Source organism: Nomascus leucogenys, chromosome 3 (genome assembly GCF_006542625.1).
Source record: "Nomascus leucogenys isolate Asia chromosome 3, Asia_NLE_v1, whole genome shotgun sequence".
Taxonomy (NCBI): domain Eukaryota; kingdom Metazoa; phylum Chordata; class Mammalia; order Primates; family Hylobatidae; genus Nomascus; species Nomascus leucogenys.
In genome coordinates, this window is record NC_044383.1 from 40,154,514 (window position 1) to 40,180,216 (window position 25,703).

The window sequence follows — 25,703 nt, forward strand, 5'->3', positions numbered from 1 at the left end:
TCCTGTTGGTATCTGTTAAGATCTTGTGATTAAATAAGAATGGGCCACAGCCCTGGAGAAAGATACCCAGAGAGGCTGAAAGAGAAAGGCGTCTCATAAAGGCAAGAGCTGTCGTTATCTTCTGATGGCTCTTTGGTGGGTGATCTCTTAGGACAGGAAGATTTACAACCTGTAAATAATTTGCAAGGTCATTGGACTATCTTCAATGATGTATCAGCTAATTTATTCATGCCACAAATATTTACTAATGCCTACTATGTGTCAGACACAGCTCTAGACATTGGGGGTACTCCATACCTTTTATGGAGCTAACATCTGACTAGAGGGAACAGATAAATACACATATGACGTAACAGATGCTGATAAGTGATCCGAAGAAAATAAAGCAGGGTAAAGGAGAGAAAATAGCATAGTGAGGTCTGAGTGGGTGCTGGTTTAGATAGGGTTGTTGTATAAGGGTTTGTTTTGGGGTTTTTTTTTTTTTCGAGACAGAGTCTTGCTCTGTCGACAGGCTGGAGTGCAGTGGCACAATCCCGGCTCACTGCAACCTCTGCCTCCCGGGTTCAAGTGATTCTTCTGCCCCAGCCTCCCGAGTAGCTAGGACTACAGGCGCCTGCCACCACGCCCGACTAATTTTTTTTATTTTTAGTAGAGATGGGGTTTCACCATATTGGCCAGGATGGTCTTGATCTCTTGACCTCGTGATCCACCCGCCTCGGCCTCACAAAGTGCTGGGATTACAGGCGTGAGCCACTGCACCTGGCCTGGGGAATCTTTTATAATGCGTTATGAAGTTTACAAACTTCATTCAGATTCCACTAAATTGGATTTTATGAGAATTCAGCTGCAGCTGACATTTACCTGTGGTCTAACTGAAAAGAAAAATTGTTTCCCAAAAGAATTTGTGTATATGTAGTATTAAGAGTGGGGAAGGGCTATCTAATGTAGGTAAGATAAAGAACTGGTTTTAAGAACTTCACACGGTGATTACATAGAAATGGACGTGGGTAGTTACAAAGGGTTCTTATCTATTCATTCATGCCCACCGCCCAGCCCCTTGCTGATTCAGACCAGCTTTCACTGCCAAGTACTAGCCAGGAGCCCTATCTTCATATGCTTTTTATACATCTCTTTTTCTAGCATAGTGTCTGAAATAATAATACAAGGTGACTGTTAAGCACTTGCCATATCATCCTTTTAATTCCTGCAACAATACCATTAAGTAGGAGCTGTCATTATCCCCATTTTATAGATAAGGAAGCTCGGAGAAGTTAACCTGTACACAGCCTGAGTCTGAATTCGTCAGGTCTGCCTGCCTCCACGTTCCTAGTCATTAGGCAAAGCTGTCCCTCCTTATCTTACAAGGTTCAAGTGCATGAAAGAGTGAATAAATGGATGGATGGATGGATGGATGAAAAAACTACTTCTTTGATTCTAACGGTTGAGGGAATTAACTGGAGACAGAGCACTGGAACTCCACTGAACCATCAGAGCAGGCAGGCAGGCAGGCAGGCACAGAATTGGTCAGGTGAAAATAACAAAATAGCAGGTGACCATTTATTCAAGAAATAATATTCAGCATCTCCTCCATGCCAGAGGAGTTAGCCTGCTCCTCGCAGCCACATACTCTGGCCTCAATGCCTCACTGACACGGAGGGCTTTGGTGAAGAGACCTGGGCTTCCACTCAGCCCTTTGCGGGTATTACTAGCGATACCATAGTGGCCAGAGTTGCAGAGGTGGGAGGGGCTGGGAAAAAGAGAGCAGTAGATGCTGGCCACGAAAATCGTGCAAATCCTGCCACAGCCTTCAGGCTATGTCAGTGATTCCAAAACCAGGGCGTGGAGTGAGCTAAAAGTAGAGGCGAGACTTGTGCCAGCCAGGTTTGGGAATCACGGTTGATGATCAGTGTTTCTTCCTTTTAAAAAGCCACACCCCCTTTCGGTGAACAGGAGAAGAGCCGCAAGGTTCTCTGGCAATCCTGGCCTGGAGTCAGGAGCGGAAGTTCCCGGGGGGAGGGCAGGTCACTAGGCCTGCCTAGAGGTTTTCATGGAGTTTGCCTGCTACAGTTTGTTCTATTAAATAATTGGATTTCGATGCCTGGTTCTCAGACGTGAGCCTGGATTCCCATGCTGAATGTTTTCAAAACCACTCACGTCCCCCTCTCCCCAGATCCCGCGTTGCCTGCTGCCTTCCCTACCCCCAGCCCTCCACCTCCTCCACTTTACTCCCACAGCCATTGGCAGTCACTGTCTAGACCACTGTTTCTCGGACTTCTGGGTATTAAGAATTACCGAAAGGAAAAAGTCGGACTGAGGGACCTGGGAATCTGCAGACGCCCTGGTGAGGGACGTCTGGGGAAGCACATTCTGAGAAATGTTTTGGGAGACGATGCGGAGGCCGAGTGAGGGTGGGCGGGCAAGTGCAAGTGGAGGGGTGAACCGAGGCGCAGCCCTTTGCGGGGATTTTACCTTAGCAATAGTTTCCTGTGATATGAGCTGCTGCCATGGGCGTGTCGAGAAAGAATTATTCAGTGACACCTGGTACAGTATGGGCAGAAAGGCTTCATTCAGGACTGAGATAGGTCAAGTGAACCCCTGCAACGGATACTCGTGGGAGGGAAGAGTGATGGGGTGCCACTCAGATACAGCATGGGCAAGTAGGAATTGATAGCCAAGGAGCAGTGTGGGGGTCAATGGATGGAAAATTCCTAAGAGGAAATGTCACAGTCCGGGGGATTCTGGCTAACCCAACCTAAGAGGATTCTTGCTGAGGGCATCACGTGGGGGATGGCAGAGAATGAGAAACCCAATCAGATATGGAGGGTGATCACATCTCAAGGATGGGGGTTGTTTGCTAAACTGACTGAGTAGGATTCTCTGCTCACACTGGATTTCATAAGGAAGCACAGGCCTAGGAGGAGGCTCAGGAGCTCCACTCAAGTTTGGCCAAGCAAAGTCTCTTTGTCAGCGACACGGCCTCTCCTACCAGTCTGGTTCACAGGGGGCATCCTTGGCTCTCCTGCCTCTTGCCTGGGGATCAGGGCAGGAGCTTGACAGACTGGCCCAGGAGAGGGAGAAGTGTTGGGGAGGGAAACGGGGTCCAGCCTTGGAACCCCAGGGCCATAGGCCTGCCAAAATGACAAGGCACGGCCAGCTGAGAGCCCACTGCTTCGAGGGTGGGGAGCTCACCATCTTTTTAGGTTTCCTACAGGGGACCTAGGAGCAGCTTGGAATCGTGTTTGTCCCGTCAGGTTGGGATTGCTGTTCCTACCCAGAGGTCGGGAAGTTGAGACCGTGCTGCGATCTCTGGAGGCAGAAACAGTGCAACATGTGATTTATTTCTCAGCCTCCAACACATTTTTTCCTTCGTTCATGAAGGAATTTCCAAGTTACTCCTCGTCCAGAAATCATGTGGGCTGTGTCTCTGCTGCATAGAGGAACAACTTGGTATACGTGAGCTCCCCTGAGTAAGAGTCAGCCGGCAAAGCCCTTACTCACTCCAGAGGCATGCGGCCCTTCACATTTGCGCCCATGCTAAAGGGGAGAACATTTTCCATTTCTCTTTTGTAAACAAACTATACTCTGTCTATTTTAAGAAGAAGAAGAAAAAAAAAAAAAACCAGTTTAAGCGGCCCTTAACCAATACTTGCAAGACTAAGTTGACTGGTTTACAATTAAACTCTTTTATTCCCCCAATCATAACATTTCATTTTCAAGTAGTTGCTCCCATTGCGTAATATTTGATGTCACATAGAGACTCGACTCCAAACTCTATGACATTCGTGGGCTGAAAGACAAAGGAGCATGACTGGCTTTTTCTTCACTTTGAAGACATCTGCAGTTTATTAATTCCATAAGGAAAGCTGGAGGGCCAGAAGACGTCAAGATTATTTCACTATAAAATTTCCTTTTGAGACAGTAGTCCTTCTGTTTCAGTGTTGGTTGGAGTTCATGGGGAGACTTACTTTTCCATGAAAATATAGAGCAAAGCTTCCCCATCACTGTCACACTATAATATTCTAGCATTTTTATAGCATTAGTAATAGAAAAGAAAAAAGATTCTTGGTTTAGTGTCACCTCCTTTAAAGGAAATTGGCTTATGGTCAGACCAAACTGTTCTTATCCCCTGTGTAAGAGGCCAAGTCATCATTTCCCAGTTTTTCACAGTATTTTGTATCCAGGCAACGTCACAGAAAATAGGCCCAGCCAGGAGTGGGCTGCAGAGCTCAGACTTACCCATGGGGCATATTTTCTTCAATTCACAATGAAAACTCCTAGAAGTTCTGTTTGCATTTTTCCTGAAGTCAGCTTGTTGTAAAAATATCTTTGGGATTAAAGTCTTTGCAGGCCTTCATCTAAACACACTATCTTTACTTCAGAAAAAAAATAAATAAATAAATCCAGTTTTCTTTTACGTATGCCCCGTACAAAAGCATCAGAATTTTAGGAGAAAGCAAATCTTTCTTTCCAAATAGGATATGGAACTAAAGGTTTCTAAAAGAAGAAATTGACGTTAGGCTTTACAATTGGTTTCTGTTATTTTACTCCCTTCCTGGTCAGTGATCTGTTACTACCCTCTCTAGGGGAAGGGAAACTAGCAGATATTGATTGGGTCAGAATGGAGGTTGTAAAACCACTCAAGGCCATAAAAGGTCAGCAGACAGGCTTTGTGTTTTAGGCAAGCCTGCTCTTTCCAGTTAACCATAAGCCCCACTATTGTATTACACAGCACGCGTTGCATTCCACATTTCTGTTATTGGTCTAACCCTCTCTCCTGACACTCTGTGTGAATTCTAGTTTGATTCACGACATTATAAGACAATCTCTTTGAAGGCGGAAACCCTGCCTAGCATTCTGGATAGTCTAACATGGACATGTTCTAGGAGATTTTTTTTTTCTTATAAATTCGAGAGCAGGGAGCAGGACTTTAAAAAAAGAGAGAGAAAATAATTTATTATTATTATTATTTTTGAGACAAGGTCTTGCTCTGTCGCCCAGGCTGAAATGCAGTGGCACATTCACGACTCACTCAGCCTCCCAAGTAGCTGGGGCTACTGGTGTGAGCCACTACAGCCAGCTGATTTTTCATTTTTTTTGTGTGTGCCCAGGCTGGTCTGGAACTCCTTGGACTCAAGTGATCCTCCTACCTCAGCTTCCCAAAGTGGTGAGATGACAGGTGTGAGACACCGTACCTGGCCAGAAAAGAAATATTTAACATTAGATAGTTTCCTGTAGACATATATAGAAAGCACCACATACACAAGCCTAGTAGCAGATTGTTAGAGCTGGAAAGCATTTGAGAAATTTTTTGCTTCAATCCACTTGTTTGCAAATAACGAAGAGTTGGGTGACTTAGCCAAGTACTTCAAGAAAGTTGGGACACAGAGTTATGAATAGAACAGGAGTTGTTTTCAACCTGGGACAGTTTTGCCCTCCAGGGAACAACTGGCAATGTGCCTCGAAGTTTTCGATGATCACAAATGGTATCTAGCTGAACAGTATAGCCTCCCATAAAAATAATTAACGGGTTCAAAATGTCAGTAGTGCTGAGGTCGAGACACACTGGTCCAACCCCAGGCTGGCCCTCTTTCTACTTCAGCATTGTCCCAGCATGTTGCACTGTTTGTTCTAAGATTTGTTTATTGATGACAGAGATTCAGGTCATTTTGACTTTAGCAGAAGCAAATCAGTACATGTTCAAGTGTGCAGTGTTGCTGTCTTAGTCCTAGGGTTAGGCTATGAATTATGGAATTGCAAGGAATGAAGTCCAGTTTGTTTCCACATCTTTCATCACGTTTAGACATTTAATACCAGTTGGATGACTTTTAAACCTGTAGTTTTTACGTTTTGATTTTCTTGAAAACTCAATTAGCTGATTTCATGACTTAAAAACCATGGAAATAAATTCTCCTTAATACTTGTGCTGTGTGGCTGAGAGAGATGTGGAAGAGATTTTAGGGGCTTTCCCCTTGTTTGGAGGCTCATCTGTTTTGTCTGGTGGAGATGGCGTAATGGGGGTCCTCAGTATGTCACGGGAATAAAAATCTAAGTAAGGAGAAAAAAAATACTCCTGTAAAAAAGCCTAAAAAACATACTGATCTAAAAACATACTCTGTAAAATTCCCATCCAATCTTTTTTTCTGTTAATGTAAAACATAGTTTTATTTTTAAAATTTCCTTAAAAGATAATTTATTGTTTTGAGAAAAAATAATAACAATAAATTATGGTTTTGTAACATGTAGAAGTTAAATGTATGACAGCAACAGGAAAAACAACAACAACAACAAAACAGGAGAAAATTCTCACCAATTCTCAGCGTTGACTGGGAGAATTAATTTCTGTGTTGACGAAAAAGGGCTGAAAAGTTCACTATTGTCCCTCTGGAGGCAAAAATTTTCTTTTCCATTGCCAACTACAGATTCTTTTTTTCTTTTTGAGACAGGGTCTTGCTCTATTGCCCAGGCTGGAGTGCAGTGGCCTGATCTTGGCTCACTGCAACCTCTGCCTCACGGTTCAAGTGATTCTCCTGCCTCAGCCTCCCAAGTAGCTGGGATTACAGGTGCGCACCACCACACCTGGCTAATTTGTTGTATTTGCAGTAGAGACGGGGTTTCACCATGTTGGCCAGGCTGGTCTTGAACTCCTGGCCTCAAGTGATCCACCCACCTCGGCCTCCCAAAGTGCTAGGATTACAGACATGAGCCCCCGCATGTGGCCCCAACTACAAATTCTGCTTGCGACATTAGGAGGGATGAGAGTCCATCGCAGTTGTTGAGCGTCTTGTGTGGTGTTCTTTACAAGAAAGTGCACTCTTCCGAGACACCATGTACAAAGGGCTCCTATCATTAGGCAAATTGGGCGAAACAGGGTGCTATAGCAATTTCCTGGTCTTGTGCAATATCCTATTCATAGAAAGTGAAAGCACTTATTAATATTGCCAAGTCTCTGGACCTATGTGGTTGCGTTAAAATCTAGTCCTATTTCTGAAGACTGAAGAGGATTGGGGAGAATAATACAGATACTGCTAACATCTATCACTTCAAAAATGATGTGCCCATGTTGCCATGTGGCGTCCCTGGAGCACCTGTGAGAAACAACTTTTACTTTCTGATTTTTAAATATACTGTATTATATTTTAAAATGAAATGCATTTCCACAAGATGAATTTTCCTGATTATTATGTTTGCCCAAAAGCCCAGAGTTACATAGAAATGTTCAATTACAGTTTCCTCACCCGGATATTTTGGCATAAGGAATCTCTTCTATCACTTTAAGGACTCAATGTTTAGCTTTCTATTTTTATGCTAATGATTTTCTATTCTATCTGCTAGTATAAGTCAGCGCCAATGTAGACAGGATAGAAGTAAGTAACAGTTAAAAATTCTAAATATTGGGCCAGGCGCGGTGGCTCACGCCTGTAATCCCAGCACTTTGGGAGGCTGAGGCGGGTGGATCACCTGAGGTTGGGAGTTCTAGACCAGCCTAACCAACATGGAGAAATCCCATCTCTACTAAAAAAATACAAAATGAGCTGGGCGTGGTGGCGCATGTCTGTAATCCCAGCTACTCGAGAGGCTGAGGCAGGAGAATTGCTTGAACCCGGGAGGCGGAGGTTGCGGTGAGCCGAGATCGCGCCATTGCACTCCAGCCTGGTCAATAAGAACAACACTCCGTCTCAAAATAAATAAATAAATAAAACATTCTAAATATTTCTTCTGTCCGTTTTCAGGATACATACTGAAAGCACGTGACTCTCTGTCTTTCTGATTGCATTTCACACAAGGAACTTCCTCGCTTTACCTACTCTTATTCATGTTTCATGTTATAACCCCAATTTACAGACTATTTTTCACAGGTTACATTTTTATATAGACTGGGGAATGTGTGTTCTATATATGTTTTTGATCATGTTCCCTAACTATAAAAATGTTTTGAGTATTAATTCTCAATATATGTAGACTTATTTATTCTTTCCTTCATTCAAGAACCTGCTGTTAAGTATCTACTATATTCTGGTACTGTGTTAGAGTAGTGAATAAAACAGGCAGGAATCCCTGAGTCGAGGGGGCTTTCGTCCTGAGCAGAGACGTGAGGGTACTTCTGTACCAATATGTTAGGTACGATAGGAGATAGATGGGTAAGTGGCAGAGGCTGATATTATCTACCAAGTTCTAGGAAGAGAGAAGTACACACATTGAACGTTTGAATGCTGCACCATCAAACAGGGGATAGCAGGCTAACCCTATCAGTGAACTAGCAACCTATTTACAACCCTAGAAGGTCTACTTGGGGGGATATTTTCACAGTAGGCAAAGATTTATGGGTCCTTTTACATTTCTATTACAGAGAAATGCCTTCCTCTCTTACTGAATTTTGTCCTACTTTTCTCTCTTCCTGGCTTCTGGCGGGGGGGCAGGTAGGGGGGTGCTATATTTAGTCTTTCTTTTTTCTTTTTCCTTTTTTTTTGAGACAAGGTCTCACTCTGTCACCCAGCCTGAGTACAGTGATACAATCATAGCTCACTGCAACCTCAACCTCCTGGGTTCAAGTGAGCTTCCCATCTTATTCTTCCATGTAGCTGGGATTACAGGCATGTACCACCACACCCAATTAATTTTTTAACTTTTTGTAGAGATGGGGTCTCATCATCTTGCCCAGGCTGGTCTCAAACTCCTGGACTCAATTGATCCTTCTACCTCAGCCTCCCAAAGTGCTGGGATTACAGGCATGAGCCACTGTGTCCGGCCACTCTATTCAGTCTTTACCTTTTGCCCCTCTATCTCATTCATGACTGTTGAAATTTCAGGCTGGGAGTGGTGACTCACACCTGTAATCCCAGCACTTTGGGAAGCTGAGGTGGGCGGATCACCTGAGGTCAGGAGTTCGAGACCACCAGCCTGGCCAACATGGCGAAAACCCATCTCTACGAGAAATACAAAAATTAGCTGGGCGTGGTGGTGGGCGCCTATAATCCCAGCTATTTGGGAGGCTGAGGCAGGAGAATCACTTTTACCTGGGAGGTGGAGGCTGCAGTGAGTGGAGATCGCCCCAGTGCACTCCAGCCTGGGTGACACAGCAAGAGTCTGTCTCAAAAAAAAAAAAAAAAAAAGAAAAGAAAAGAAAGAAATTTCATAGGCACCAGAGTTTGACTCTTGTAATGGAGAGGTGATGGGAGATATGTTTACTGCCAAAATGCCATGCGAGGCTAATAGCAAAATGGCCCACCTCTCATTATAGTGACTTTAATGATAACAGACGAAGAGGTAGGGGTTGAGAGGTCCTGAGTCATTGGAAGCCTATCTCCTACTTAGGCTGCTATGTGCTTTCCTGTTTTTCCTGCAGATTAATTGGCACGGCGACTGTGGCCCTGAAGGACCTGACTGGTGACCAGAGCAGATCCCTGCCGTACAAGCTGATCTCCCTGCTAAATGAAAAAGGGCAAGATACTGGGGTGAGTGTTTTCTCTCTTATTGAATGGCTTTGAAGTGAGATGATTGAGCAAAATTTCATTAAGAAAAAGGTCTAAGGCCGGGTGCGGTGGCTCACGCCTGTAATCCCAGCACTTTGGGAGGCTAGCACTTTTCGGTGGATCACTTGAGGTCAGGAGTTCGAGGCCAGCCCGGCCAACATGCTGAAACCCCATCCCAACTAAAAATACAAAAATTAGCTGGGCATGGTGGTGGGTGCCTGTAATCCCAGCTACTTGGGAGGCTGAGGCAGGAGACTCGCTTGAACCCAGGAGACGGAGGTTGCTGTGAGCCGAGATCATGCCATTGCACTCCAGTCTGGGTGACAAGAGAGAAACTCCATCTCAAAAAAAAAAAAAAAAAAAAGAAAAGAAAAGAAAAGAAAAATGTCTAAATTGTCAGAATCAATTGGTAAAAAAGAAAAAAGAAAAGAAAAGGTATAAATTGATAATTAGCTAACTACACACAAAAAAATCTGGTTTTGAGATTTTTCCGGTGATCTTTCTCAAGTGTGTGTGCTTTAAATAAAAAACTGGGCCCATTTGCAAATGACATGGACCTTATTTTATACTTTCAATCACAGAACTAGCAAATTAGATAAATTTGATTTTCTATGACAGAATTCTATATAGTGAGGGTGACTCCCTCTGGGTGTAGCTCTGTGCTTAGCCATTTGGGTGTTAATATTTGTGTGATATGTGTAATTCTGTGTATCAGATACTCTTTGAAACATTCTGTAGAAGGCAGTTCGTTGATATAACCTTGGAATATGAAGACGGTAATATCATAATCTATTTTTTTTTTTTTGAGATGGAGTCTCACTCCGTCACCCAGGCTGGAGGGCAGTGGAACGATCTCAGCTCACTGCAACCTCTGCCTCCTGGGTTCAAGTGATTCTCCTGCCTCAGCCTCCTGAGTAGCTGGGATTATAGGCATGTGCCACCATGCCCAGTTAATTTTTATATTTTTAGTAGAGATGGAGTTTCACCATATTGGTTAGGCTGGTCTCGAACTTCTGACCTCAGGTGATCCTCCCACCTCGACCTACCAAAGTGCTGGGATTACAGGCATGAGCCACCACGCCTGGCCTCACAATCTTTATTACATTGGGTGTTGGATGTTTTCTGGTCACAGCCTCTCTCAATAAATACATCTTGCTGGGTGCGGTGGCTCATGCCTGTAATCCCAGCACTTTGGGAGGCTGAGGCGGGCAGATCACAAGGTCAGGAGATCCAGACCATCCTGGTTCACATGGTGAAACCCCGTCTCTACTAAAAATACAAAAAATAAGCTGGGCATGGTGGCACGTGCCTGTAGTCCCAGCTACTTGGGGGGCTGAGGGAGAAGAATCCCTCGAATCCAGGAGGCCGAGGTTGCAATGAGCCAAGATCGCGCCACTGCACTCCAGCCTGGGCAACAGAGCAAGACTCCATCTCAAATAAGAAAATTTTTTTTAAAATAAGTACATCTTAATATTTTCTGATGCAAGACCAGAATTCTCTTTCTCAAGTGCATGTGCTTTTTAAAAAAATGACTCACGTGTCCCAAGTCCCAGATTTCATATAATTAATAAGAAGCACTCATAAAGATATTGTACTTGGCCCATAACTTCCAACCCCTTCATTTTCCAATCAATTTATTTTTCTTGGGAGCCTGGGCAAAGGGAGAAAAATTTACACTAAAACATGCAGTCCCTGTAAGCAAAGCTAGGCTCTCAACAGCCATGTGAGAGAATGGCAATTTTGCTGGTCTGGTCTCTAAAACTTATAGGTTTGCCACAAATCAGCATTCTAATCAAAGCACACATTTAAAATGTTGGCTATCATCTGTTTACCCAAAACCTAGCTGAGAGAAATAATTCTGAGGAAAGATGGTATAAGTCAGTGATTTTTCTGCCTTCTTTTTTTAAAGCACAGAAGAAAGCATATGTAGACCCCTAGAATGGCAGAACTGTTGTGATTCAGTGGAGTGTGTTAGTCCATTTGGCACTGCTATAAAGGAATACCTGAGGCTGGGTAATTTATAAAGAAAAGAGCTTTATTTGGCTCATAGTTCTGCAGGCTGTACAAGCATGCACCATACATATCTGCTGAGCTTCTGCTGAGGCCTCAGGAAGCTTTTACTCGTGGGGGAAGGTGGAGAGGAAGCAGGCGTGACACCTGGTGAGAAAGGGAGCAAGAGAGAAGAGGGGGAAGGGGCCAGACCCTTTTTAATAACCAGACCTTGCAATAACTAATAGAGTGAGAACTCACTCATTACTGCAAGAATGGCACCAAGCCCTTCATGAGGGATCCACCCCCATGACCCAAAACCTCCCACCAGGACCCAACTCCACTATTGGAGGTCACATTTCAACATGAGATTTGGAGGCAACAAACATCTGAACCATATCATGGAGTCAGGAAAGTAAACGGCCTCAAGCCCTGCCTCCTGTAATTCCTCTTACCCTTTTGGGGGTCCCTGGAGCACCTCTGGGAATCCTGAGGTTATAGAACACAGCATGAAAACCACAGATCAAGGGGGTGGCTGTCTGTGTGTTCTTCTAGGTTTGAAAAGTTTCATTCTTAGATTCAGTTTAGCAACTAAGCCCTTCAGTGCTCCCTGCGTTCAGCCATGAGATGCTGCTCTTATGATTCTTTGTGTGCTGTGAAACTGTGGCTGGGGACATATTCCTTATCCTGTTCAGTGTCTTCCAGAGCAGTGGTTCCAAGACACAGGGTGTGCCAGTATATGAGGGAGTATTCACTGATGAACAGAAAAATGGAAAAAAATAGGGCAATGCACTGTGTGTGTGTGAGTGTGTGTGTTTACCAGATGTAGGAAAAATGGCAAATGAAAGTATAGGATGTGTGTTTAAATTCACATAAACAGGCTGGGCAAGGTGGCTCATGCCTATAATCCCAGCACTTTGGGAGGCTGAGGCGGGCGGATCATCTGAGGTCAGGAGTTTGAGACCAGCCTGGCCAACATGGTGAAACCCCGTCTCTATTAAAAAAAATACAAAAATTAGCTGGGCGTGGTGGCACATGCTTGTAATCCCAGCTACCCAGGAGGCTGAAGCAGGAGAATCACTGGAACCCGGGTGTGAGGCAGAGGCTGCAGTGAGCTGAGATTGCGCCGTTGTGCTCCAGCCTGGGCGACAGAGTGAGACTCTGTCTCAAAAAAAAAAAAAAAAAAATTCACATAAACAACTAATAATTTCTCAGTGTAAGTATGTCCTAAATATGATCTGTCCAGATGTCCAGATTTTATCTGGTCACCTTGTGTGTGTGTGCATATGTGTGTACGTGTGTGCCATCCTTATTTGAAAAGGACTCCCTTTATTCTGAGGTTTGTCTCTTGTCATTTTTGGTGTTAAAATGCCTCTCTTTTATAAAATGATTGCAATAGTAGATGATAGTTGTGGGCAGGTGTTTGGCAAAATACAAGTTAGCAACCCAATATTGATTTCCCCTAGCAAATTTTTTGAAATTTTGTGGGTCCATGAAATTAAAAAGTACTGTATACAGCCAACTCTGCCCTATAATAATGCTCCATGTGAGAAATTGATCTCAGCTCTTATAAGTAGGAATAACATTGTCTCTTGTAAGGAATAGTATGTTTCTTTCTGCTGGTAGTGAAAGCTACATAATGTTTTCAGTTTCCCTTTTTATTTGGCTCTAGGCATTTTGGAGGTCACAGATTATGCAAGAGAAATGGCAATTATATTTAACTTTATGCTTTGCATATTTGTTTCCTCTTTAGCCAGATTCAATTCTCCTTTTTTTTATCCTATTTTATGAATCACAACTTTATATACATGTTTTGTTAGTCACTTTTTTTTTTTTTGAGACGGAGTCTAGCTCTGTTGCCCATGCTGGAGTGCAGTGGCACGATCTTGGCTCACTGCAACCTCCGCCTCCCGAGTTCAAGCGATTCTCCGGCCTCAGCCTCCTGAGCAGCTGGGATTACAGGCGCCTGCCACCATGCCCAGCTAATTTTTGTATTTTTAGTAGAGATGGGGTTTTACTGTGTTGGCCAAGCTGGTCTCGAACTCCTGACCTCGTGATCCACCCACCTGGCCTCCCAAAGTGCTGGGATTAAAAGCACAAGCCATCGTGCCCAGCCTTATTAGTCACTTGAAGTTCTCTTTTTTTTTTTTTTTTAAGACAGAGTCTCCCCGGGCACGGTCGCTCATGCCTGTAATCCCAGAACTTTGGGAGGCTGAAGCAGGCAGATCACAAGGTCAGGAGATCGAGACCAGCCTGGCCAACATGATGAAACCCCGTCTGTACTAAAAATACAAAATATTAGCCGGGCATGGTGGTGCATGCCTGTACTCACAGCTACTCAGGAGGCTGAAGCAGGAGAATCGCTTGAACCTAGGCAGTAGAGGCTGCAGTGAGCCGAGATTGTGCCCTGCACTCCAGTCTGGGCAACAGAGTGAGACTGTCTCAAAAAAAAAAAAAAAAAAAAAGACAGTCTCGCTCTTTTGCCTAGGCTAGAGTGAAGTGGCACGATCTCAGCTCACTGCAACCTCCGCCCCCTCCAGGTTCAAGCAATTCTTCTGCCTCAGCCTCTGAGTAGCTGGGATTACAGGCACCTGCCACCATGCCCAGCTAATTTTTGTATTTTTATTAGAGACAAGGTTTCGCCATGTTGGCCAGGTTGGTCTCGAACTCCTGACCTCAGGTGATCCACCTGCTTCGGCCTCCCAAAGTGCTAGGATTACAGGCATGAGCCACTGTGACCAGCCCTAAAATTCTTCTTTAAAGAGAAGCATGAAAATAAATCTCAGCAATTCATAATGAAATAAGCAATGAGCAAACAAATAAATTAATCATTTACAGTGAGCCTCTGTAATTGTAATTCTGTGATGGGAGGGCATCTCCAGTCTAGGATGGAGGTGTGTGACAAGTTCACACCTGCTTGTCACAACTTTACTCTGTTGATGAGGTGGCCCCTTAGCAAGGATACACTTGGCAACCTGTGACAGGGAGCTCCTTCCCCACCCTGCCTTGGCTCTCAGTGGGAGGATAGGAACAGTCGAGCTTGTGTCCCCCTCCCCGTTTCCAGCCTCGCTTACCTACTCCCTCTCTCTTACCCTTTCCAAGACTTTGGCTCCTGCTGAAGTCACTTGCATTGAGTCTGTAACATGCTGGTGCCCTGCACTGATAATATTTGCAACGAATTATTTCTACCCAGGCCACCATTGACTTGGTGATCGGCTATGATCCGCCTTCTGCTCCACATCCAAATGACCCGAGCGGGCCCAGCGTGCCAGGCATGGGAGGTAAGCTGACCCTTCTGAAGGCCCAGCCACCCCCAGGGTGAGGCTGCTAAAGACACAAAGGAGAGTGTCTGGAGAAAGAACTGCCATTGATCACAAGCCTGTAGCTCCCTGCCCACCCAGACAGGGGCCCCGCGAGGCAGGTGGGGCTGCCTGAATTGGGACATTGCAATTGTTTATGAAATGCCCTTCAAGGTAGAGGGGAAGGGTGAACCAGCCCTTTACTGAACTTCACGGTGCTCAACTTCACGGTGAGCACAAAAAGCACATGCGGGCTCCAGCAGAATGTCCCAGGGCTTTGCTTCAGGTTTGTGGCTTCCACCCCATACAGTGTTCCCAGGCTGTTTGGCTCAAGGAGTGGCCCCTCTGCTCTCTGCCGTGTGTCTCCTCACCTCCCAAAGGTGCCACCACCGGGCTCTGAAAGGTGCCACCACCAGGCTCTGCTCTCAGCACCAGTCTCATGGGCGTGGCCTTCGACTGGAGCCTCCTTCCCTCTCTCTCATAACCCTGGCCCCATCTTGTCCACAAACAGCCCCAGGTCCTCTAAGCAATTGCTTCTCTTCAGCATAAACCACATTGCCCTTGGTCTTTGACATAGGTTGCCAGTCGTTCAGGGCCATCAGGTGCCACTCTAGGTGGGGTTGGGGCTGAGGGCTCAGGGAGGGAGGGCCTACAAGACAATCAGTCCTCTCATGCAGCTGAGTCTGACCTCCTCTCAGTGTTTTCCCAGGATGACGTGATGCTAAAAGTCTCTGTCCCTTCCTCAGCCCTAAGATGCATGACTAAGGGCCCCATCTGTTACCCCAGTCTCAGCATGTGTCCCAGGAAGGGAGGGGCCCCTTATCTCACCACTCTCACCTGCTTCCTTGAAACTCTCCCTCCTGGCTGGGCATGGTGGCTCACGCCTGTAATCCCAACACTTTGGGAGGCCGAGGCAGGTGAATCGCCTAGGGTCAGGAGTTCGAGACCAGCCTGTCCAACGTGGTGAAACCTCTTCTCTAATAAAAATTCAAAAAAATAAGCCAGGTGTGGTGGTGAGGGCCTGTAATCCCAGCTACTCGGGAGGCTGAGACAGGAGAATTGCTTGAACCCATGAGGAGGAGGTTGCAGTGAGCTGAGATTGTGCCACTGCACTCCAGCCTGGGCAACAGAGTGAAACTCCGTCTCAAAAAAAAAAAAAAAATGGAATTCTCCCTCCTGGGGGGAAGTCCTGCACTTGTTCCTGAGGTGGCTCCTCGGGGCTCATCTTCTCCTTGCTTCTCTCGGTTGGGAACTCGGCTCTCCGGTCGCCCGAGGGTTCACTTTACACCTGCAGCAGCACCCTCCCTGCCTGTACTGCCCACTCCCACCTGACTTCTCATCTTGCTCAGCCTGACCTCAGCCCCTGCCCCTGCTTATGCAGCCATTATGAATGTTTTGGCCCATTTTTTGACTAAGTAGTTGTGAGTTTCCAGTGAGGGTTAGGTGGCTTCCTCTTGGTGACAAGACTGAGATGGCCCCTGCACATCAGCAGCATGCTCTGCCTGTCACCCTCTTCCTAGCGGCACCCTGAGCATTCTACTTGGCTTTGGACACTCAGCCCTGCAGGAGCCCTGCAGTGGCTCAAGAACATCCATGGCTGCCTTTGCTTCCACAGCAGTGATGACAAAAAAACAAACAAAAAACCACGAAACACAGAGGACACAGGCCAGCACCAATAACACCATCAGGTGCAGAACTGAGTGGTCCCACCCATTTCCCTCAGACCTCCCCTGCCAATGACTATTGTCACCAGCATTTGTATCTGTGCGGGAAAGGCACTAGGCACTTTCTGGCCTGCACAAGACAGCCCGCGTTGATGGGCTATCTGGAGTAGCCTCTGAATTGGAAAGATCAGGGCATCTTTCTTCATACTGTCATTTCTCCTAAGCTAGACCCTGTTTGTTAGTTTCCTAGGTCTGCTGTCCTAAACTACCACAAACTGGGTGGCTTAAGCAACAGAAACATTCTCTCACAGTTCTGGAAATCAAAAGTCTGAAATCAAGGTGTCAGCAGGGCTAGTTCCTTCTGGAGCCTCTCTGCCTTTCTCCCAGCTTCTGTTGGTTGCCCGCCTTCCTTGGCATCTGTGGCATGTAGATGCGTCACCCCAGTCTCTGCATCTGCTGTCACATGGTGTTCTACCTGTGTGTATTGGTGTCTTTGTTGCTTTTTTCCCCTCTAGGATATAGATCCTGAGTGGCTCAAGGATCTTCCTCTCTGTGAGTCTATTTTTGATTTTTTTTTTTTTTTTTTTTAAGACAGAGTCTGGCTCTGTCACCCAGGCTGGAGTGCAGTGGTGCGATCTCAGCTCACTGCAAGCTCCATCTCCAGGGTTCATGCCATTCTTCTGCCTCAGCCTCCCGAGTAGCTGGGACTACAGGTGCCCACCCCCACGTCTGGCTTTTTGTATTTTTAGAAGAGACAGGGTTTCACCATGTTAGCCAGGATGGTCTCGATCTCCTGACCTCGTGATCCACCCGCCTCGGCCTCCCAAAGTGCTGGGATTACAGGCATAAACCACTGCTCCCGGCCTTTTTTTTTTTTTTTTTTTTTTTTTTCAGATGGAGTCTTGCTCTGTCATCTAGGCTGGAGTGCAGTGGCGCAGTCTCAGCTTATTTCAACCTCTGCCCCCAGGTTCAAACAATTTTCGTGCTTCGGCCTCCCGAGAAGGTGGGATTACAGGCACCCGCCACCACGCCCGGCTAATTTTTGTATTTTTAGTGGAGATAGAGTTTCACCATGTTGGCCAGGCTGGTCTCGAACTCCTGACTTCAAGTGATCTGCTTGCCTTGGCCTCCCAAAGTGCTGGGATTACAGGTGTGAGTCACTGCACCCGACCCCTCCCTCTGTGTCCGTGTCCAAATTTCTTATAAGGCACTGGTCATTGGATTGGGACCCACCCGAATCAAGTTAAGATAAGGTCACTCTGGATTAGGGTGAGTCCTAACCTTCTCTTAAGGTCCGTAACCTTATCTTAACTGTACAGAAACCTTATTTCCAAATAAGATCACATTCTGAGGTTCCAGTGGACATGAATTTTGAGGGGACAGTATTCAACCCAGCACACTGGCAGATAAAAGACAATTTCATGTGTTGATTCCATTCCAAGAGCCAAAATATTAAATGGGTCCTCTTGTGTTACCCCTTCTGCCAGGCCTTTAGGAAAAAAAAAATACTGTGATTCATTCAAGTAAAAAGAGTAAACTTAAAGAGGTCAGAGCCACACCATTTGTTAGTATTTATAAAATAAGAACATTGCTTGCTGGGTTTGTTTTATTTTATTTTTTTGAGATGTAATATTGCTTTGTCACCCAGGCTGGAGTGCAGTGACATGATCTCTGTTTACTGTACCCTCTGTCTCCCAGGTTCAAGTGGTTCTCATGCCTCAGCCTCCCAAGTAGATGGTATTACAAGTGTGCACCACTATGCCCGGCTAATTTTGTATTTTTAGTAGAGATGGGGTTTCACCATATTGGCCAGGCTGGTCTCGAACTCCTGACTTCAGGTGAACCACCCACCTTGGCCTCTCAAAGTGCTGGGATTACAGGTATGAGCCACCATACCTGGCCCCAGCTATTGAACTTTTAAACGTGCTGGCGAGAAAATCTCTGCCACCCAAGGCTCCTTCTCCTTTCCTCTTGGTTTAAGCCTTTGTTTGTAGCACCAATGCTCCCAGCAGGACAGTAGACTGAAGGAGTCCACCATCCCCTTAGAAGTCTGGCTCCCAGTGGGCTCAGCACCAGGGAGCAGCCGAGCTCTCCCACAGAAGTTCTTTAGAATCCCTGACATTGCTCAACTAAGACAGGAAATGAACCAAAACTTGGGTTCCTTGTATTTGGATTTCAAACAAAGAAGGTCACCAAGTGTTGGTCTGCAAATGAGCTGTGTCTGCAGGGCAATTTTATTTTTAAATGCAAGATGACAAAGTGAAATTTCTATACTTGATCTTAGCCAAAAGGCTGAGAAGTGATGTGAAATTTCTTTATTACAAAAAATAAGCCAGGCTCTTTGATCTGGAAGTGCTGTCTTTGTTCCATAAAATGAATGTTTGCCGGGGCTGGGTCAAGGGTGGCATTCTGTGTGTCGGCTTCCTAATCTGGCTAAGAGAAAGTTTCCTTCAGCATTAAAAAAAAAAAAAAAAAAAAAAAACTTCTAATAGCCTCGACTATCTAGATGTTTCAAGGGAAAACATTTCTTTTCCCTAACATAGTGTCTTAGTCTGTTTGCATAGCTATAAAGGAATACCTGAGGCTGGGTAAGTTATAAAGAAAAGAAGTTTATTTGGCTCATGATTTTTCAGACTGTACAAGAAGCATGGTGCCAGCCTCTGCTTCTGGTGAGCGCTTCAAGAAGCTTCCACCCATGGAGGAAGGGGAAGGGGAGCCAGCATCACATGATCAGAGAGGAGGAAAATGAGAGAGAAGGCAAGGGTGCCACTCTCTTTTAAACAACCAGCTCTCAGGTGAACTCATTCATTACTGCAGAGAAGCCACCAAGCCATTCCAGAGGGATCCACCCCCATGACCCAAACACCTTCCAGTAGGCCCCACCTCCAACACTGGGGATCAGATTTCAACACAAGATTTCGAGGGGACAAATATTCAAACTATATCACATGGTAATTCAGTTCAACTGAGCAAAAGGTATCTTTGAGCACCTACTGCAACCCCCTGCTAGGGAAGACACCAGGATAAAAAACAACTTACAATATTGGGGGAATATAAGACAAACAAATATGAGACAGAGAACAGCAAGACAGCCATACCTCTTGGCATTGCCTACCTTAATGACATAAGCAGGACATCTGGCCCAGAATTTGCTTTTTTTCCCTTCAATTAACTTTCTTTCTTTCTTTTTGGAAATGGAATCTCAGTCTGTCGCCCAGGCTGGAGTGCAGTGGAGTAATCTTGGCTCATTGCAACCTCCACCTCCCTGGTTCAAGCAATTCTTGTGCTCAGCCACCTGAGTAGCTGGTATTACAGGCACGTGCCACCACACCTGGCTAATTTTTTAATTTTTAGTAGAGACAGGGTTTTGCCATGTTGCCCAGGCTGGTCTTGAACTCCTGACCTCAAATGATCCACCTGCCTCGGCCTCCCAAAGTGCTGGGATTACAGTCATGAGCCACTGCACCCGTCCTCCCTTCAATTGACTTTTAAAGAAACCCTAAAACTTTACCATTCTATGTAAAAGTAATGTCTGCTTCTTCTGATTTATATATTTTCAAATTCTTAAAATTTGAGCTTGTTTTTCTTTCCTTGAGCAAAAAAGAAATATCTGCTTAATAAAATGTAAATGTCACAGAGATACATGACATGGAAAGTGAAAATCTCTGGGTTCCATTCTCCTGAGATAACCACTGCCAGCAACTTCTGCTATTGATTTTAAAGTTTCTTCTCCACATAGTGGTTCCTGCAGAGGAGAAATTAGAAGTATTTATGCTGGAAGACAAAAGTTAAGATTTTTAGGAAAATTTGCCCCTGCAATTTGTAGAAGCTAGTTATGATCACATATCACAGGAAGTGAACACCTGAGGGCTTCTTTTTTAAGGAATGCTTTCTTAGAGCTTTTATATGAAGATGACAAAAGGTAGAGACCCTAGGGCACTGGTGGCTTGACTGAAAGTGTGTTGTCAAAGATGTTCTTTTCATTGACCCCCCTGGAAGACTGTTCCCATGACAGAGGGGAGGGCTGACCCAGTCTCCAGGCTTGACCTGAAAACCTGTTACCATGGCAACTTAATTCACCAGATGTCAGTCCGCTTAACTGGAGCCTACATTCCCGTAGCTGGAAGAAACTATTTTTAAAATCTCACGTCTATTTTTGAAGCACCATCTGTTAAATTTGCGCTCTGTCCAGACATAGACATGCAAAAACTCATTCATAGCCAGACTTCACTGCTTCAAATGTCTTTCATTCCATGAATCCCAAAGTCATTTGCTTAATTTTTTTTTTTTGATGTGTTGCTCTGTTGCCCAGGCTGGAGTGCAGTGGTGTGATCTCAGCTCACTGAAACCTGTACCTCCTGGGTTCAAGGGATTCTTCTGCCTCAGCCTCCCAAGTAGCTGGGATTACAGGCACTGGCCACCACGCCTGGCTAATTTTTTTTATTTTTAGTAGAGATGAGGTTTCACCATGTTGGCCAAGCTGGTCTTGAACTCCTGACTTCAGGTGATCCGCCAGCCTCGGCCTCCCAAATTGCTGGGATTACAGGCTTGAGCCACCATGCCCAGCCTTAAAATTAAATTTGATCCAGTTCAGAAAATATTTATTGACACCTGACTATGGGACATACAGAGTTGAGAAAGCCATTGTTTTGCCACCAAGGAGCTTGCAGTTCAGTAGGAAGGTAAGAGACAAACATGAATAACTATAGCCCAGAGCTGAATGTAATACATTCCTCCAGAGAGATTGACCAAATTGTTATATAGGAAACAAATGCTTTCAGAAAGTACTTTTTCAGCTGTGTATTGCAACTCTGTATTCATGGTGCCTAGCACAGCCCTTGAGAATTCATAATTGTTAATAAATGCTTGGTTGGTTGAGTGAATGAATGAGTGACTGATAGACAGGCATTGAATATGGTTTAAATTTTTTTTTTTTTTAAGAAGGGCATTTTGGGGCCGGGCGCGGTGGCTCATACCTGTAATCCCAGCACTTCAGGAGGCCAAGGCGGGTGGATCAGCTGAGGTCAGGAGTTTGAGACCAGCCTGACCAATATGGTGAAACCCTGTCTCTACTGAAAGTATAAAAATTAGCCAGGCATGGTTGCATGCATCTGTAATCCCAGCTACTCTGGAGGCTGAGACAGGAGAACTGCTTGAACCCAGGAGGCGGAGGTTACAGTGAGCTGAGATCGCACCACTGCACTCCAGCCTGGGCAATAGAACAATACTGCGTCTCAAAAAAAAACAAAAAAAAAAACCAGAAGAAAGGAAGGGCATTTTGGGGAACACTAGTGAATATGCCAAAGCTCCTGGTTCATTCAGAAGTGTGCTGAAAGGGAAGCATGTTCCTGAGGGCTGTAGGTGCTAGGCTGGGATATTTGTCCTTGATGGGAAGACCACGGGGCTCCGTGAAAGGTGCTCCATGACAAGGGACTGACTTGGTCAGAGCCTAGCTGGAAAATGATCCATGTGCCAGAAGATTGTTGCAGGCACTGTTTCCAGGATTGGGTTTCTAACCAAGTGGCTTTGTCTAGTAAACTGATTATATTAGTCCAATTTTTCTCTAGGATATTTAGGAAAATCAAAGTGCTCATCATAAACAAGTGGTTCTCAATATTTAGACACAGTGAAATCATCAAGGCAGATCTCGAAATGTGCAGTCATCTGGCGCCCATCTCCAGAGAGTTTAATATAGCTCATCTGGAGGGGAGCCCCGAGTCTGTATGGAGAGCCTGATGCAGGCAGATTTTGGAGTTCACTTTGAGAAACGCTGCAGTTGTACATTTTGCCTGGTGAACGTGATGTTGCCCAGAGGGAAACATAGATCTCTGGGCTTTGTTATCTAGACTGGCTCACAGCCTGATTCCTCAATTGCCCCGCAGGACTGCGTTCGCATCCCTGCTTCTTAGGTTCCTCCATGGTACCTTTGCTCTGGTCTACATATTGGAACATGCTAGAAAATTCTTAGGGCACATTTAGTGTTATTTACCCAGGAATTGGGGTGGGGTAATGAATTGCTTACAGTAGGACACAAACATTTATTTATAAAACTTTTAACATTTTAGAAATTCAGAAAAAAATTATTCTACATTCCAGCTAAGAAAATGTGTTATCTCCAAAATATTACATGTTTTCCTGCTTCAAAACTTACCCTTTCCTGTTCTGCATTGTCCTTTTAGCTTACACTGAAGATAATATGATACCAGCCATTTGTTGTGCTTGGGCAATGACCTTTGGCTCAAAGTGATAAAATTCTGGCTTAACCAGTACCACCACTTAACAAGACTTCATATTGAAAAGCAGAATTAGAATCAAAGGCAGAGGCCAGGCACTGTGGCTCACGCCTGAAATACCAGCACTTTGGGAGGCCAAGGCAGGAGGATCACTTGAGCCTGGGATCACTTGAGACCAGACTGGGCAACATAAGGAGACTCCATCTCTCCAAAATAAAAATAAAAATAGTTAGCTGGGTGTGGTGGTGCACGTCTGTAATTCCAGCCATTCTGGGGGCTGAGGTGGGAGGATCGTTTGAGCCTGGGAAGAGATGAGAGGAGAGGCAGAATGTTTGGATAAAGGGGGCTGCCAGGGGCTGAAGTGGGGTCTGTGTTCCAGCCAGGAGGATCCCAGTCCAGCCGGGGTGACCAGCAAGTGCTCCTTTTCCTCAGCCATTCCTAGGAGTTGCCTTCACTGGGAAGCTCTAACGAAGCTCTTGCCTTCACCTCCCTGGCAAGGTGCAGACAAAGGTGGGGGGACAATGACCCGCAGCTCTGGTGACATCTGATATCTGAGTGACTGATAGCCCACTCTCTTCTGCTTGGTAGGGAGAAGTGGTGCCAGAGAAGAGTATGAGAGCCTGGAGGAAGATGGGACATTGATATGCACTGGGGAAAGGCACAGTTGGGGATGCCAAAGGCAAACTTGACTGTATCACCAGGTCCTCTAGGGCTGCCAACTCTTCAGCACTGAGTGGGTGGACAGAAGCCATGTAGGCAAGTGTCATTATCAGAAGTGACTGCACATAAGGGCAGTTGGCAGGAATATTGCTGCTGAGCTTCTGGAAAGAGGACCACAATACATCTCAGGAATGATTACATTGCTGGAGCTGTGATGGAGAACCATTTCTAAATGTTAGTGGAAACCTCACGAGTAAAGAAGAGTGGATCACATGCAGTTACTGATATTCAAAAAGGAGACAGCTCAGGGTTAGATGCAGTGAGAAGCTTTGTAGGATTTGACCAAGTGACATTATAATTGTTGGAGAGGCAGGATGGCATTCCTGCAAGGGAGTTGTGAAGAGCTTGTCATAGCCAGAGAGGGACAGTGAGGAATCTTGAACCACTGTGAATCAACAGATCTGGATTTGAGCATTGGCTCCACTATCAAGCTGTGTGACAGTAGGCATGTCACTTAACCTCTCTGAGCCTCAAGTTCCTTTCTTAAAATATCAGGAGGTTGGATTTAATAATATGTAGGGTCTCTTCCAGCTCCGAAGTTCTATGATTCTATTAAAATGGCCTGGTCATGGCCGGGTGCAGTGGCTCACGCCTATAATCTCAGCACTTTGAGAGACTGAGATGGGTGGATCACTTGAGGTCAGGAGTTCAAGACCAGCCTGGCCAACATGGCAAAACTCTGTCTCTATTAAAAATAGAAAAATTAGCCAGGCGTGGTGGTGTGTGCCTATAGTCCCAGCTACTTGGGAGGTTGAGGGTGGAGAATCCCTTGAACCCAGGAGGTGAAGGATGCAGTGAGCCAAGGTTGTGCCACTGCACTCCAGCCTGGGTGACAGAGCAAGACTCTGTCTCAAAAACAAACAAACAAACAAACAAACAAACAAACAAAAAGCCTGGTCAAAGCCAGGGTTCATATATTATAAGAAGATGGGATGAGAGAAGTTTTTTCTTTTTTTTTTTTTTTCAGACGGAGTCTCGCTCTGTTGCTAAGGCTGGAGTGCAGTGGCGCGATCTCGGCTCACTGCAACCTCTGCCTCTGGGCTCAAATGATTCTCCTGCCTCAGCCTCCCGAGTAGCTGGGATTACAGGCACCTGCCACCACGCCTGGCTAATTTTTTTTTTTTTTTTTTTTTTTTAGAGAAGGGGTTTTCAGGCTGGTCTCGAACTCCTGACCTCAGGTGATCCACCCACCTTGGCCTCCCAAAGTGGGGATTACAGGCATGAGCCACCACACACCGCCGAGAGAAGTTTCTTTGGTGATTACTTCTATTTGCGAATGCCAGGATGAGCAGCTGCGCTTTGGTTCAAATAGGCTGAATCCAAGAGCAGAAAGTGTTTCAAGGATTAAATGAACAAATGCTGCAGAGAGTTTGAGTAAGAAGAGACCTGAGGCTGGACCACTGGATTTTGCAACATGAAAGTCTTTAGCGACCTTGACAAGAGCAGTTTGGGTGGACTAGGAGGGCAGAGGGCTGGCTGGAAGAACATGAGAATCAGAGACAGAGTGAAGAATGTGAGTAAAAATGATACTTCTGAGGAGTCTGCTCCCAAGAGGGGCAGGAAAATGGAGTAGTAACTGTAGGGGGCACTGTGGAGTCAATGAAAGTTTTGTTTTTTAAAATTCTGTGTGATATTTCAGCATGTTTATATTTTGATGGGAATGATCCAGTAGAAAGGGGGAAACTGATGAACGTATAAAGAAGCAAAACTTCTTAAGCAGCAACAGGAGATAGGATCTGTGCAAATGCAGAAGAGTTGGCTTCAAGTCAGGGAGCACAGATAGTTCAGTGACTAATTGTAGCAGGAGAGAAGGCAACAGATACAGGTAGATGATTGATTTGGAGTTGGAAAGATGTAGAAATTATCTTCTAATTGCCTGTTTTCTCAATGAAATAAGAAGCCAGGTCATTAGTGGACAATGAGAAAGATAGAAAGGGTGTTGGAAGCTTTCAAGATGCAAAATAGGTGGCGGTTCAGAAAGGTAAAGTGATTTGACTGTGCTGGTTAATTAGTGGCTATCTCAGACCAGGATCCAGGAAAGCTTTGGGATAGATGCCTTGGAAATGTGGTAAGATGGCCAGGCAGCCCTGTGAGGACACTTACAGTTTGTGATCAGGAAATTAAAGTGAGATTAGTCCAGTAAGATGTGTGTGCTTCCCAGCCAAGTTCAGCTGGCTGGTTGTAGAGGTGAAGTCAGTGGAGGGTTGAATAAACCAGGTAAGCACAGTGAAGTGAGAGGGGGAAAGGGATCGAGGGGCATGCAGTAGGGTGGTTGCAGTGTTAGGTGGCGGGATCTAACCTGGGCTAGGGGTAAAGCAAAGACATGGA

At 45.3% G+C, this 25,703-nt stretch overlaps 1 protein-coding gene across 2 annotated transcripts in view; it reads left to right on the forward strand.

The window, feature by feature from the left end:
• The window catches only part of MYOF (myoferlin), a 174,608-nt gene that overhangs the window by 40,564 nt on the left and 108,341 nt on the right, over positions 1–25,703 (forward strand). For both annotated transcript variants that reach the window (XM_030809247.1, XM_030809248.1), the window contains exons 4-5: positions 9,344–9,452; positions 14,653–14,740. In XM_030809247.1, the coding sequence (XP_030665107.1) occupies positions 9,344–9,452; positions 14,653–14,740 (197 nt within the window). The remainder of the gene's footprint in view (positions 1–9,343; positions 9,453–14,652; positions 14,741–25,703) is intronic.